General features: G+C 57.0%; 1 protein-coding gene across 2 annotated transcripts in view; it reads left to right on the top strand.

Annotated features, from left to right (window-relative positions):
• The first annotated feature begins 1,267 nt into the window (after positions 1–1,267).
• SH2B3 (SH2B adaptor protein 3) overlaps positions 1,268–14,853 on the top strand; it is a 37,881-nt gene continuing 24,295 nt past the window's right edge. Inside the window, exons 1-2 of one of the 2 annotated variants that reach the window (XM_059408434.1) lie at positions 1,268–1,592; positions 11,997–12,791. In XM_059408434.1, the coding sequence (XP_059264417.1) occupies positions 12,024–12,791 (768 nt within the window). In that variant the 5' untranslated portion in view covers positions 1,268–1,592; positions 11,997–12,023. The remainder of the gene's footprint in view (positions 1,593–11,996; positions 12,792–14,853) is intronic. The other variant, XM_059408435.1, reaches the window with a different exon arrangement.

Consider the following 14,853-nt stretch of genomic DNA (forward strand, 5'->3'; position numbering starts at 1 on the left):
TCTCCAGGGGCAGAACTCAAGCCTGATTAACAAACACGCAGGTAGTAGTGCTTTCCCTTGGGCAAAGCCCAACGCTAAGTGCTTTAATGCACTGACTCATTTAATCCTCACGGTAATCCAGTGGAGTGGGTACTCTTACTATTTCCATTTCACAGATGAGGAAATTGAGGTATGGAGAAGTCAAGTCATTTGCCCAAGGTTAGTAAGAGGAGGAGGCAGCAGACCGGACAGTGTGTTGTCTGGGAAGGGGTGATGAGGTTCCTGCAAGCTTGGGGCCTAATCGACTAGTTTCCTGTTGTGGGAGGGAGAGAAGAGTAGACATTCCTCTCTCACCTCGCTGCCCCGTGTTGGGGGAAGGGCCCGCTGACTGTATGCTCCACCTCAGACTGGGGGGCACCCCACTGTCAACCTCACCCCACGTAAGGCCTGCAGAGAAAATGAAAGCACGGGGGAGAGCAGAGAGGGAGGCCCAGAAGCATGGGTGTCCGCGGTCCGGGAGGGCTTCCTGGAGAAAGATGTATTCCTGAGGTGTGGCCCCGATAGTAGTGGCCCAGGGGAGCTCGGCCTACCCAGGCACCAGCAACGGCAAGAGCAGAACCGAGGGTGAGGACAGAACCCGAGTGGGGCGGGGCTACGGCCGTGGGGGGTCGGTTCAGCAGAGTCGCGGAATAGTCGAGACCCGGCGGGGTTGGGATCCTTCCCCAGGGGGTGACGAAAGCTGTGGTCGCTATTGCACGGACCCGCCCGGAGCGTGCAGATAAGGCCTTGCAGGAGGGAGTCGCAGGGGCGCGCCCCCTCGAGGCCAAGAGGCTCGACTCCGCCCCGCCCCAGGCCCCGCCTCTCCTCCATCTGGCCCCGCCCCCGCGGCGCTGAGGCACCTGGGGGTCTGCAGGGGCTAGGTGGGTGGGGCCAATGTTGCCCCGCCCCTCGGTCGTTCATTCCCTTCTTTAGCCCTCGCGATGCGACCTCGGGTGGGCGAGGTGTGGGCGTGGCTTGATAGGGCCCGCCTCTCTCCGAGCTCTCCTCTGAGACCCCAGGACCCAGTCAGCCGTGGCGGATCCGGATTAATGGGCGGGACCAGGTCCGACCCCGCCCCTGGGATACGCCCCCCTCCGGCCGAGTCTGGCTCGGGGAAGGACCGGGGCGTGGTCTATCCCGGTCCCGCCCCACCCTGGCCCCGCCTCTGCCGTGGCCGCCCTCCCCCGCTGGGCTCCGCTAGCACAGCCGGTTCCTCTTTACATAACGGCGCGAGGCGGCATGGGCTCGGGCCACCGCCTCCGCCCGGCCGCCCGCCCGGACTGTCGCGGCCCGTGGTGGCGACGGCGACGGCAGCAGCAAAGTTTCCCCGGCGGCGGCCCGGGGGCGCATCCCCCCGCAACTGTCAAGCGCTGGCGGCGGAAATGATGAGGCGCTGGCCATTTTCCGAGCCCGGGTTTCCTGCCTGAGCCCCGCTCGAGCGAGCCGCGAGCCAGGAGCCGGCGCGCGGGAGAGAACGCGCCCGGGGCGGGGGCCCGCCCGCCCCCTCGGGATTTCGGGGGGCCGGGGGCGCGCGACGCCATGGGCCGGCCGGGCCCGTACCCCCTCTCTCTCAGGTAAGCCCGCCTTTCCCGGCGCTCCCTCCACCGGGTTGGGAGGGCTCTGATGGGGGAAGAGGAGGCCCCCTGTCCGGTTCTGCCCGGTGTCTGCGCACTCCCACAACAGCCTGAAATACTGTCCTGCCCCTGACCCGGATGGGGTGTTCAGGGAGGGGCGGCCCTTCTGCAGCTCCTGCGACACCCTCCCAGCCGACACCCCCACCCACACACGTGTTGGCGATGTAATAGGGGAGGCAGTGGAGAAGGCGCTGAGAGGGTATGGTTAATACCCCCAGTCTACCCCTTAAAGTAGCCCAGTCAGTCGAGGGCAGCAGTCCCCCTCAACTTGTGTGTGGTGAGGAGGGGTCCAGGGTCAAGCCTTGGTACCTTGAAAGTGAAAGCAGTCAGACGGGGCTGTGAGGATGGGAGAGCCCTCTGGGAGTGGGGCCACCTGTCCCTCCCCATTCTCCCAGCCCAGACCATGTGGCTAGGAGAGTGTCTCTGGATTCTAGAAGCCCCTCTCCCCAGTCACCATACCTCAGAGGTGGGCCAGGCCAGGTGCCCCCAAGCCGCTGAGTTTGGGGCTTCCCAAGGGTTCAAGAGTCCTGGCGCTCAGTTCTCTTTGAGTTGGTGCCCTCACACCCCAGACCTGGAGCTCAGGTGAATCCTCCTATCTAAGGAAAAAAAAAAAAAAAGTGGGCGGGATGGGGGTGATTTGCCTTTTAGGTCAGCAGGGCTGGGAGGGTCATTTCAGAGGCCTTTAATGCTTGGTGCAGAAATCCCCTCCGTTCCCTCCCTCTGCCCATGGGGGCTTTTGGGATGATGGGGATTGCATTTGAGGAACTGGGGAGGGGGGCCTTCCTGCCTGTCCTGCGTTTTTTTTTTTTTTTTTTTTTTTTTTCTTTAATTTCCTCATTCTCCTGTTTCTCTTCCCCATTCCCGGCCACGATGATGTAGGTGAGGAGGTCACTGCCTGCAGCTGGAGGCCTCCAGGGAGGGGCATGGCCAGGCCTGACTGAGCGGGAGGAAGTGAAATTGGGCTGCGGTGGGGGCTTTGGAGCAGAGGGCCTGGCAAAGCAATGTCTGCAGGGCCAACGTCCAGCTTTGGGGGCAGGAGGGGCTGAGATCTGACCCCCCATGCACCCCTCCTGGGAGGGGAGCATCCCCTGACCCCCACCAGCTGCCAGGCTCAGCTAGGGCAGCCAGCCCATCCTGCCTTCCCTTTTACAGTCCAGCTGCAAGGCCCCTGCCAGGCGATGGGCACATGGGTCTCCAGGGCTAGGGGCGCGAGTCATGTCTGGCTTTCTCATCACTGACCTGGCTGCCAGAGCGGAAACAGCTCTGAGGGCTCCCTGGGGCTGCGGGGGCTGGAGACCCAGCCCTAATGGGGGGAGAGCAGGCAGAGGCCTCCCGGGCAGGCTGGGGTCAGCCGATGAGAGGCCAGGGCCCGCTTGGGAAGTTGGAAGGGTTTTTAATACACTTTTTCTGAGCTTTTTCCCACAACCCTCCTCTGGGAGGGAAAATCCTTCTGAGCCAAAGGGTGAACATTCCTAGAACTTGTGCGAGTCCCTGTGGACCACAGAGGCAGCCAGCTGGGAAGGAGCTGGACTGAAGTACCAGCTGCTGGGGTCTGAGGACCTTCCGGGGTTTAGCAGTGGGAGAGGAGGGTCCTGGAGGCGGAGGTTCCATGCTCCCACTGCTTCAGTCCAGCTGAGGGCATGGCCAAGTGACACCTGTGAACCTCAGTCCCCCCCCCCCCCCCATGTGAAATGGGATAATAACAGGTTTATGGTAGGGATTTAATGAGTCATTGTGTGAGAAGCACCTGCTGCCTGGCAGAGAAAAGGTTCAATTACAGATGGTGGTGGTTATTTTATTATTATCATTACCATCAATATCTTGATTTTTCTGGCCGTGGAATGTTTGTCCATCAGCATCCCTCGAGCATTTCCAGCACGTGGGTGGTTCTGAGGGGGGTGGTGGTCCTGAGTTTTTAGGAGAAGAATTGGAAAGATGCAGGCAGGATGAGGGGGTGGTGCTTCCTGGCTACAAAGCCTTGCTTTACTATCCCAGCCTCAGTTTCCTCGTCTGTCAAATGGGTGTGATCAGAGTACCTAATTCTTAGGGTCATTGCAACCATATGAGCGAATTTGCAAAGCGTTTAGAACATTTTGATCAGGAGTGATAATAGCAATAGTGATGAGACTGTTACTGTTTGTTGTGGGTGTCAGCTCTGATTGTTTCCCTTCCTGATCCTCTGTTTTCCCTCCCCCTCCCCTGCCGTTCCTGTAAATCCTGGACTTAATCCTTCCTGCTAGATAGAACTTTCTAGTACAAATCAGATTCTGTAGAACCACTCCAGATATGGGGGGAGCCTGGGCCCAGCAGACACTGAAGCAGGTCAGCCTTTGGGGGCCCTTGGATATCTTGGTCCAGCCGTGTTACCCCAGGACACCCTCCACCTCCTGGATGGAACCTCTCCAAGGACAAAGAGGGCAGGGCTGGAGGCACTTGGAAGACCTCCCAGTGCAGCCCACTTTGGGGGTTGGGGGTATGGAGATGCACATGAAGCAGTCAGAGCTGGGCCTCCCCTGACGATAATAGGTAAGGATATTACTAGTAGTATTATTAAATGAGTTGCCTCTCCTGTTAAATTCCCACTTCTCCTTGGTAGCGACATGGATTTTGGAGCCAAATCCAGGATCTGCCAGGTTCTAGCTGTGAGGCCTAGGGCAAATTATCGGACCTCTCTGGACCTCATCTGCCCAACAGGGACCAAGAGTCTTAGCCTTTCAGGGGTATATGAACCTGTGCGTAAGGTAATATATGGAGTGTGTGAGCCCGGCGCAATGTAGGGACTTGAAAGGCGTTGGCTGTAATTGCTATGGCTCTGTGCCCCTGGGCTTGTCCCTTAACCTCTCTGAGCTCTGCTGTCCTCCTCTGTGACATGGGAGTACTAATGCCTGGATTATATTGAAAAGAGGCATGCACAATGCCTGGCATGCAGTCGGTGCTCAATAAGTGTGAGCTGCTACTGTGAGTGCCCTAGAGGGGGCTAATACTTCATTGCTGGGTTTCCTGGGAAAATGGTCCCAAGGGCCACCCGTACCACCCCCCGCCCCCCCGCCCCGGGTGTTCAGCATCTTTGGCTGGGCGGGGCAGGAAGCTGCTTCCATCTGGCAGATGGGAGAAGCCTGCCTCAGAGTCCAGAGGTGTAATACAAGTTTCTTGTTCCCAGCCAGACCCTGCTCCCAGCTACCCTCCCTCCCTGAGGAAACTGAGGCGGGCAGTCTGCCCAGGGGAAGTGACTCAGCTGGGGTCACTCGCTGAGTCAGGCTTAATTGGACCCAGGAGCCCTGCACCCCAGCTCCCTGGCTTCCGGGGGCCTGTAGTCCCTTGGAAACTGGGCAGGTCCAAAGGCCACAGCTGGACACAGCTCACTTGGGTCCTGTCCCCTGGGGAACCACCATTCCTCAGCCGGGGCTCTGAGGTCCCATGGACCACCCCTAGGCTTCGCAACCTGGTATTCTTCTTCCCAGCAAGGGGGGCACTTCCCCAGGAGAGCAAGTCCTCCTGGTGTCCCCCGGCCCCGCCTCGACCGGAAGCCCAGCAGCTGAGCAGATGGCTGGAAGATTTGTCCTCCCACGCCACCCTGTCAGGGGTCGGGGAGGGGGGCCAGGCTGCAGGCTTCCTCGTGAGCCAGGCCCTGAGCCTCTGGGGGCCTTTCCGGATGTGGGCCCCCACCCCCGTTGGTGGGGGGGGGCGGTGAGCGAGGGCAGGCTGCCACTGCCCCTTGTGTCCCCAGGGAGGCCTGGGAGGGAGGAAGTCTGCCCTGCTCACCGGGAGCTGACTCACAGGGTGCCTGATGGAGGTGCCGGCCTTGGGGAGCTGGAGGACTAGAAATGTGACTGGGGGAGGCGGTCACAAAAGAGGGCCTTGGGCATGAATACGCCCTCTGAGAGCCGGCCTCTCACGGGACAGGCCAGAGAAGGTGAGTGTGGGGAGAGGTTCACCTCTCCTGACACCATTGCAGGGTGCAGGACACCACGGGGGTGTCCCCTGGGTAGAGTCTCAGCCTTCTCAACTCGGGGGCAGTGAGCAGAAGTCACACGCTGGTATGGAGGGGTGGTGCTGGGGCTGGGGAGTACTGCCCTTTCTTGGGGGGATAGTCCCTGGCTTTCTCCTGAAGCCTAGCTGGGTAGGTAGTTGGGGTGTCAGGCTGGGTGTGGGCACAGAGGACTTGAATGTCCCTGGGCACTAGGTGACCCCAGAGAGGGTGCCTCAGGACTCCACGGACTGCTCAGTGATATAGGGCAGAACCCACCTCTCAGCCTCCCCAGGACCTCAGAACCTTTATTCCCTACATCCCAGGGGCTTCTCCACAGTCTGGACAGCCTGAATGGTGTGAGAGGGCAGTGGCCTGACTCCCAGACGTGTGTGTTGGAGTCCCGCCCCCCCCCCCCCCCCCCCCCCCCGGGGCCCCCGGGGGGGGGGGGGGGGGGGGGGGCCCGCCCCCCCGGCGGGGTGGGTGGGGGCCCCCCCCCCCCCCCCCCCAACTCTCTGGGCTTCCTTGGGCAGAGGGTCTGGGCTGCTGGAGAAGTTGGTGCTATAGGTGGGAAAGGACAAAATGCTTGCTGTGGCCTATAGTCAACCTGGAGGCCTCCCTGGAGGAGGTGTCTCCCTCCAAAAATATGGGACTTCCTGCTCAAACATCTGTGAGCTGGGGGCAGGGGAAGCTGTGGACCTGGGGGAGGATGGAAGCTCTGGACTGGCTCATTTTAACTTCATTTACCACAATTTAAACTATTCTCCCCAAGCCTTGGCAGGTGAAATTCCCACAGGTGGGTAACGGTCTTGTCTGCACCTGGGCCTCATAATTAAGTGGGAAATGTTAGTTTCCCCAGATTATGTTGTTACCCAGGGTGATCAGATAGAAGAGGGGCTGAGGAGCCCCAGTCTCTGGGGTCACGGGCTAGAGCGGGCCCCACAGTTCAGATTCCCTGCCTAGAGCCAGGATTCCCAGCTGTTCAGCGCCTCATTTCTCTCCAACTTGGTAGGGGCTTGAGGGTTGCTTAGGCTGGATCTGCTTCAGCGGGGGACACCAAGCTCGGGCTAGGGCTTTAAGGCCCACAGGCACTCGGGTGGACATAATTGTCTTGAATATGGGGTCCTGAGAGGCAGATCCACCCCCAGCCCAGCCCAGGGCCCTAGGATGGGCAGGGGGACCGTGATTTTCATGTGTTTGCTGTGGGGACTTGGGGGGAAGGGGGTGCCAGGATTCGACCTTCCTGCTCCGCATAACATCCGTCTTATCCCTCACCCCACCATGGGATTTGGGAAATGCCAGGGCGCCCCACCTCCACACACATAGCTGGGAACTCCCCGCCCCAGAAGCCCAAGTGCATCAGGTGGGAGGGACTCTGCGGATTTGCAGGCCTGTCTGTGTGAGTGCGTTCATCCCTGTGCTCTGGTAGGTGGGGGAAGGGGGGAGGAGGGGCCAGTGGAAGGGACCCAAACACCCTCCTACTTATACCCCCCACCCTAAGCCTGGAGATTCCTGGGAATTCCTCAGGTGATTAATAAATGCTTTCTGCTAAGAGGTTTTCAGGCTTTAATCCCACAGTGGGTGTGATCTGATCAATTACTTAGCATATAGTAAGTGTTCAATAAATGGCTGCCACCGGGGCTCGGGCCCAAGGAGAGGACCATCTTCCTGCCGCCTGGCTGCCGGCCCAGCCAGGAAACCTCCGAGGCACGCCCCCCCCCCCCCCCGACCCCTCCCAGACGTGGGCCCTAGCTGAGCACTCAGTGCTCTGACTGGTGACTTCCTGCCCGGAGCTCCTGCCTGGAGCCACCTCTCCCCTGAGAAGGCCTTTTGTTCAGGCTCCCTTGATGCTCCCTGCTGGCCCAGCCCACAAGGCAGGCTCCCTCTCTGGCTTCTATGATCAAAGGCCTGAAATTCTCTGGAGCTGGTGCTCTTCTCTGCTAGCAGTAAGAGTAATAAAATAGCAACAACCACTTGTTTGCTGAGCCCAGTGCCCAGCGCCTCGCAGACCTCCATTCTCAGAATGTTCCTAGTGACTGCCGAGAGCTGAACACTGGCCCATTTTACAGATGGGGCACGGGCTCAGAGAGACGAGCCCCCTTTTCTGTACCGCACAGCGAAGAAGTTGCAGAGGCAGGAGGCGGCCCCAAGTTTGGCTGGTAGCCCCACAAGTGCTTGTCTGGGCTGGGAGGGGTGGTGGATCTCGGTGTGTTTCTCAGAGCCCTGCAGCCCTTCTGTTTGTCCCTGTCGGTCAGGAGTACGACTCCAAGAGCAGGACTACCAAACCGCAGCCCGCCCCAATCCCAGGAGTTCATTAACTCATACAGGTGCTATTTCGGGAGCATCTACTCTGACCTGGCCGTGGGGGTGACCCGAGCGAGATGGCCTCTGCACCTTCCAGGGGCAAACAGCCCTGGTTGAGCGCACAGGACAGAGAGCGGTTCTAATCCCAGCTCTATACCTCACTGGCCGTAGGGCTCTGGGCAAGCTAATCTTCCCATGTCTTGGCTTTTTTATCTATAAACTGGATGTATTGATAGGTCTCCCCTCTACCCTCCAGTGTAGATGAAACTAGTGAGTATAAATGCAAAGTGTTTAGCACACGGCAGGGCATCTAAAAAGCCAGAAATAGTGTCATTTATTCTTATTTTTGTTTTTAAAATTGTATTTCTAAAATTGAGATACGATTGGGGTGCCTGGTGGCTCAGTCGGTTAAATGTCTGCCTTCAGCTCAGGTCATGATCCCAGGGTCCTGGGATGGAGCCCCAGCAGCTCGCCCTGCTTGTATTCTCTTTTTCCCTGTCAAATAAATAAAATCTTAAGAAATAAAATTGAGATATGATCAACAAACATTAGTTTCAAGGATACAACATAATAACTAGATTTCCTGTGATCATTTTACAATGTATACAAATGTCAATCATTCTTTTTAAACTTGTACCCTGTGGTTGCTTTCCTGACCCCCTGGTGGCTTTGGGACCTGGGCAGAGGAGCTGATGCCCCCTGACTTCCGCAGGGGCTGAATGAGAAGTTTATGTCCCTCCCCTGGGTTTCCTTCGTTCAATATACATTCGCTGGGAAAGTGAGTCTTCCTAACGGTGTGCATTCTGGCACTGACCAGGCATTTTGGGAGGGCTTCTGTGGGGGTTTCTATTGCCAGCAATGGGACCTCCCATGCTTCAGTTTCTCTGTCTGTAAAATGGGAGCAATTATAGGCCCAACTTCTTAGGGCTTCCATGAAGCCTAGGAGAGTTAATGCTTTGCAAAAGCAGAACCGAGGCCTGATGTCTAGCAAGTACTTGGTCCACACTGCTCTTCTGTTGGGGGAACTATAGGAGGTATGGTTAGGAGGGCTGCCAGCCATCCCCCAGGCAGTGGGGAAGCCTGGAGCTGGCACACTGTTCCAGGAAGCCTCCGGCCGAGGTTGGGCCCTGCCCTTGGGCTTCGGGACTCGGGGGTGCCTGGGAGGTGGGTTGGCCTGGTGAGAGGTGGTTGTTGAGGGGGGACTGGCCCCAATGCATCTCTTGCGGGACTATGGGTTGCAAATACAGCTGATCGCTTGCATTCGTACATTCATTCATTCAGTGGGCATTTACTGAGCTCCCGCTGCATGCTAGGAACTGGGGCTGGAGCAGGGACCAGATTGGGAAGCTCATAGTCTGGTGTGGAAATAGCCACTAATTTAAAAAATAACAGCTATTAAAAAAAAAAAAAAGATTTAGGGGCACCTGGGTGGCTCAGTGGGTTAAGCCTCTGCCTTCAGCCCAGGTCATGATCTCAGGGTCCTGGGATTGAGCCCCGCATCAGGCTCTCTGCTCAGCGGCTCTCTCTCTGCCTGCCTCTCTGCCTACTTGTGATCTCTCTCTCTCTGTGTCAAATAAATGAATAAGGGGCACCTGGGTGGCTCAGTGGGTTAAGCCGCTGCCTTCGGCTCAGGTCATGATCTCAGGGTCCTGGGATCGAGTCCCGCATCGGGCTCTCTGCTCAGCAGGGAGCCTGCTTCCTCCTCTCTCTCTCTCTGCCTGCCTCTATGCCTACTTGTGATCTCTCTCTTTCAAATAAATAAAAAAAATCTTTAAAAAAAATAAATGAATAAAATCTTAAAAAAAAAAAGATTTATTTATTTTAGAGGAGGGAGTGAACGCACTTGGTGGGAGGCAGAGGGAGAGAATCTCAAGCAGACTCGATTGGGGGGACTGGAGCTCACAACCCCGAGGTTATGACCTGAGCTGAAATCAAGAGTGGGACGCTTCGCTGACTGAGCCGCGCCTGCTGTTGAATGCTAACATGTGACGGGTGTGCTGAAGGTCAAGTTCAGGACTTTGTGGGCTCATAGAAGGTTCTCGCGTGTGAAGTTGGAAGCCAGCTCAGAGCAGGCAGGGCTGAGGGGACACTGAAGGCAAGGCCCAGAGGCTGCAGCCAGCACGTGATGCTGCAGATCACACAGGGTCTCCTAGAGGAGCAGGAGCTTGGGTCTGGAATCCTAGAGCTTTCTGGGCCCCCTAACCTGCGAGAACAGTGCTTGCCTCGCCTGTGCGACTGCATGGGGGTGGCCATGGGGTTAACTAAGGACAAATCACACACAGGCCCTCAGCAGCAGGGCGGCTTTCTGGGCAGTGTGGGGGCCAAGGGCACATGTTCCTCCCCTCCCTTCCCTTCTGCCTGGCAGCCTTTGTTGACTACTGTGTGCAAAGCGGACGAGGTCTCCGCCTTCCTCACTGATGCAGACACTTGCTCTACACTGCCTGGGGCGCCCCACTGCAGTCACTGCAGGGTCCCCAGTATGGCCCAGGGAGGGCAGGGCAGCGCAGCCCTCACTGTCCTGTAGCTTCCCTGCAGGCCTGCCCCCCCGCCCCCTGCCTAGATAGAAGGTATGTGTGCTGTGGGGTGTGGTAGAAGGAACCTTGGTCTCCAGGTTCTGGTCTCCACCTTGAGTGCCTCTCAAGGACTCCTTATAACCATTTAATGAAGTGGGTACCATGTGCTCCGCATTGGACAGATGAGGGAAGTGGGGTTCAGAGAGATCCAGTCAGGTGTCAGAGGTCACACACAGCCTCCACATATGTGTATAGTATAGCTTGGTGCCTGGCACAGAGTAGACCCTCAGTAATAGTTTTTTATTGGGGAGGGGGCATGGTGGCAGAATGAGCAGCTGTCATTATGTCGTCCCCAAAGGAGCCCAGGCCCAGCCAGGCTTAGTTGGAAGGACAGCATTGATTGTGACTAGAGAGGTCCAGGGTTCAGCACCTTGGACAGCAGAGGGTGGGGGGCTTCTACCGTTTTGATTGTGTGGTGCCGAAGAAGGAGCCATAGGGGTAGGAGGAGAAGGGAGCCCCAGGAGGGATGCGTAGGCAAGAGTCTGCCTGTCCTGATATCCCCCCCCTCATCGGAGCAGGAAATAACCTTTGCACTCCTTTGTGAGTCTTGTTAATTCCTTTTTATTTGTCGTTTTATATTTATTTTTATTGACACCAGTGATACACTCTCATTGTAATATTTAAATAGTAACAGCCAGCCTTTGGTAGGCTTTTCCTAAGTTCTAACACCTTTATATTTATTAACTCAGTGAATCCTCATAACACTCCTATAAGGCAGGTACAAGCGTGTTCCCCATTTTACAGATGGGGAAACAAGAGAGAAGTCAGTAACTCACCTAAAGGCAGGTAACGAGTCAGTGGTGGTGCTGGCGTTTGAACCCAGGCTCAGTGTTCTCAACCAGAGAGACATGTAGCAGCAGTGTTCCTTCGTTACTTGAATCCCAAATCCGGTTCTTCCCCCAGAAGTCACCACTGTTTTCAGCAGCTTTGTGCCAGCCACACCTTTCTTGCCCGCCACTTAAACACATTTACATGGACATCAAAATTGGTAGTTCGGTTTTGTGTGTGTTCACGTATATGGGACCACAGAGTCTGCATTGTTTCATGGTTTGCCTTGGGGATCTCCCTGGGGTGGCAGCGCAGACCTTCCCCTACCTCGTCCACTGCTGCAGAATACCACAGCCTGCAGATGCAGCGCCGTTTGCTGTACCAGTCTCTGATGGGCATTTAAGTTGTATAAACACCGGTCGGTCACATCCGGGGATTGTCTTGTACCTACCTCTCTGCACATGCAGCAAGCATTCTCTCGAATACTTGAAAGTGGAGTTCCTGGGTCTGAAATGCACCCTGCCAAACTGCCCTCCAAAAAGGCTGTATCACTCCGAGCACTAGCAGCACTGTAGGGGAGTGACCATTTCGCTGCACCTTCACCAGCACCGGGTATTATCGGTGACTTCCGATTTCTGACGTTGTGCCTGGTGAATAACCTGTCTCGCGGGTTTAAGTAGTCTTTTGCTCAGCTGCTCACTCCTTTGTTGCCCACCCCTCTGTGTCTTTCAGCCTGGCCGCCCCACCTCGGTCTCCGCCATGAACGGGCCCACCCTGCAGCCCTCCTCGGCCTCCTCCGCGTCCTCGCCCTCCTCGTCGGCCGCCGCGTCGTCGCCGTCCCCGCGGGGCTGGAGCGAGTTCTGCGAGCTGCACGCGGTGGCCGCGGCCCGGGAGCTGGCGCGGCAGTACTGGCTCTTCGCGCGCGAGCACCCGCACCACGCGCCCCTGCGTGCCGAGCTCGTGTCGCTGCAGTTCACCGACCTCTTCCAGCGCTACTTCTGCCGCGAGGTGCGCGAGGGCTGGACACCAGGGCCACCGGGGACCCGGGCCGCGCCGCCCGCACGCGACTACCGGGACACGGGCCGCGGGCCCCCGTCCAAGGCCGAGGCAGCCCCGGCCGAGTCGGGCCCGGGTCCTGCCGCCCCTGCGCTGCCCAAGGCCCGTAGCTCGGAGGAGCTGGCCCCGCCGCGACCGTCCGCCGCCTGCACCTTCCAGCACCTGCGCCACAGCCTGCGCCACATCCTGCGCCGCGGCTCGGCCTGGGAGCTGCCGGCCGCCACTGGGGCCGCGGGGGAGGCGGGGGAGGGCCCGGCCCGCTCCGGCCTGGCCAGGAAGCTCCTGCCCTGGAGCCTGGCCCGCGAGCCGCCGCCCGAGGCCCTCAAGGAGGCGGCGCTGCGCTACAGCCTGGCAGACGAGGCGTCCATGGACAGCGGGGCGCGCTGGCAGCGGGGGCGGCTGGCGCTGCGGCGCGCCCGGGGCCCCGACGGCGGTGCGGACCGCGTGCTGGAGCTCTTCGACCCGCCCAAGGTAAGCTCCCCGCGTGACAGCCCCGCAGGCGGCCACATGCGGCCCAAGGGAAAGCATGCCTTGGAAAAAGTGAGGCGTTTCTTTCAGGCAGTTTTGGATTTGCGGAGAGGGTGCAGAGATGGCCCGGGGTTCCCTCGGACGCCCCACGCAGCCGTGCCTGACCTTAGCGGCCCGCGTTACTGCGGCATGTGCCTAACCGAGACCGCACGCGGCTCGCGTCGGTTTTTCTGTTCCAGCATATTCCATATTCGATTCGGTTGTCGTGGTGTCTCTTTAGGGCCCTCACGGCTTTGACAAGTTCTCAGGCTTTCCTTGTTTCTGATGACGGTTTTGAGGGTTTTGAGGAGTAGTGGTCAAGGATTTTGTAGAAAGTGCAGAGACACCGTAGATGGGCATCACGTGGACTGTGACAGGTCCCTCTGGTCCTTGACACCCCTGACCCAGGTGGACCATGACCAAGAGGAGGAGGTTCTCTAGGGGGTTGAAAACCGTCCTTTTGATTCCTTTGCATGTCTCATGATTGGTGGATGTCTTATTTAAAGTGTTAAAAATTCTGTGTTTTTCCACGACTTAATTCAGCTCTGCAGGTGAGGCTGGAGGCTTAAGGGGTTCCAAACACCTGACAAGCTCTATCTTGGACTCAGCTGTATCAAATTGATGCAACCACGTGGCTTTCATTTGATTCCTTTCTCTTTCTGTCATGCTGCTGGAAAGTGAGCAAGGCACATGTGATCCTAGCCCCCGGAGGGTCCCGGTCTGAATGGAGGAGACTTATTCATTTAACAGATGTTTATTGAGCATGGACCGTGTACACAGATGCTGATGCTGGGGTCCTGGCATCTTAGTGGGAGCTACTGGGCAAGAAACATACAATCGAATAGGGAGTCATAAATTCTGCACAATGTTATAAAGGAGGAGGAGTGGGGCCTCTGGGAGTATCTCTGAGGGGTCCCGATTTGGTGGTTGGGATTGGGTGTTGCCAAAGAATCCCCTTGTGTGACGTAACCTTCGACGCTGTGTCTCGGACATCCAGGACAGAGGGTGAGCGAATGGGAAGCCCCACGGTGGTGGCCATGTTCGCACACGCCCAAGTCACCCAACACCCACAGGGCTCCCTCCCGCTGCCTGTCAGTAACCCAGGCCCCCCCCTCCTCCCACAGACTCCTGTTCCACGGATTACATTTCTCTGTTCCTGAACTTGATACAAATGGAATCACGCAGCAGGTTGCCTTTTGCGTCTGCTCCTTTGGCTCAGCAGAATGTTATAGAGGCTTGTTCGTGCTCTCCTGTGCGTCAGGAGCCCCTTCCTATCTCGGTACGGCAGGGAGCTTACACCCACCTGTCGGTGGTATTTGGATCGTTTCTACTTTGGGACTTTTAGGAATAAAATTCATAAAAGCTATGAAATTCGCAAATAGATCCCTGTGTGGACATGTGCATCCATTTCTCTCAGGGAGATTCCTAGAGGCCTTGTTAGGTCATGTGGCAAGTGCATGTTCATCAGAAACGTCTGTATTTTTTTCAAAGTGGCTGCAAGATCTTCTGTCCCACCAGCCGTGTATGAGAGTGTTTTTCCATCCCCCCTCCCGGTGGCTGTGTATACCGGGTACTCACTGCAGCTTTAATGTGCATTTCCCTGATGACTCATGAGGTTAAACACCTTTTCATATGTTTATTGGCCCCTGGAATTAACTCTTTTATGTTTGCTTATTGTTTTTATTGAGTTGTCTCTTCTCATAGGACTTTTCATATATGCTGGATATATTTCCTTGTTTTGTAAATATTATCTCCAACTCTGTGGGTTCTCTATTTTCTTCGTTAATGGAATCTTTCCATGAACACAAGTTCTTTAAGTCCGTCTTATCAGCTGCTTTCCTTACAGTTATCGCTTTTTATGTCCTGTTTAAGAACATTTTATCCGCCCCCGGGGTGATAAAGATCTCCTATCTTTTCTTCTGGAAACTTTATTGTTTGGGCCTTCACATTATGGACCCAAATCCATCTGGAATTAGTTTTGATGTACAGCGTGAGGTAGGGGTCATGATTCTTCCAGTTGTTCCAG

This window comes from Mustela nigripes, chromosome 8 (genome assembly GCF_022355385.1).
Source record: "Mustela nigripes isolate SB6536 chromosome 8, MUSNIG.SB6536, whole genome shotgun sequence".
NCBI lineage: Eukaryota > Metazoa > Chordata > Mammalia > Carnivora > Mustelidae > Mustela > Mustela nigripes.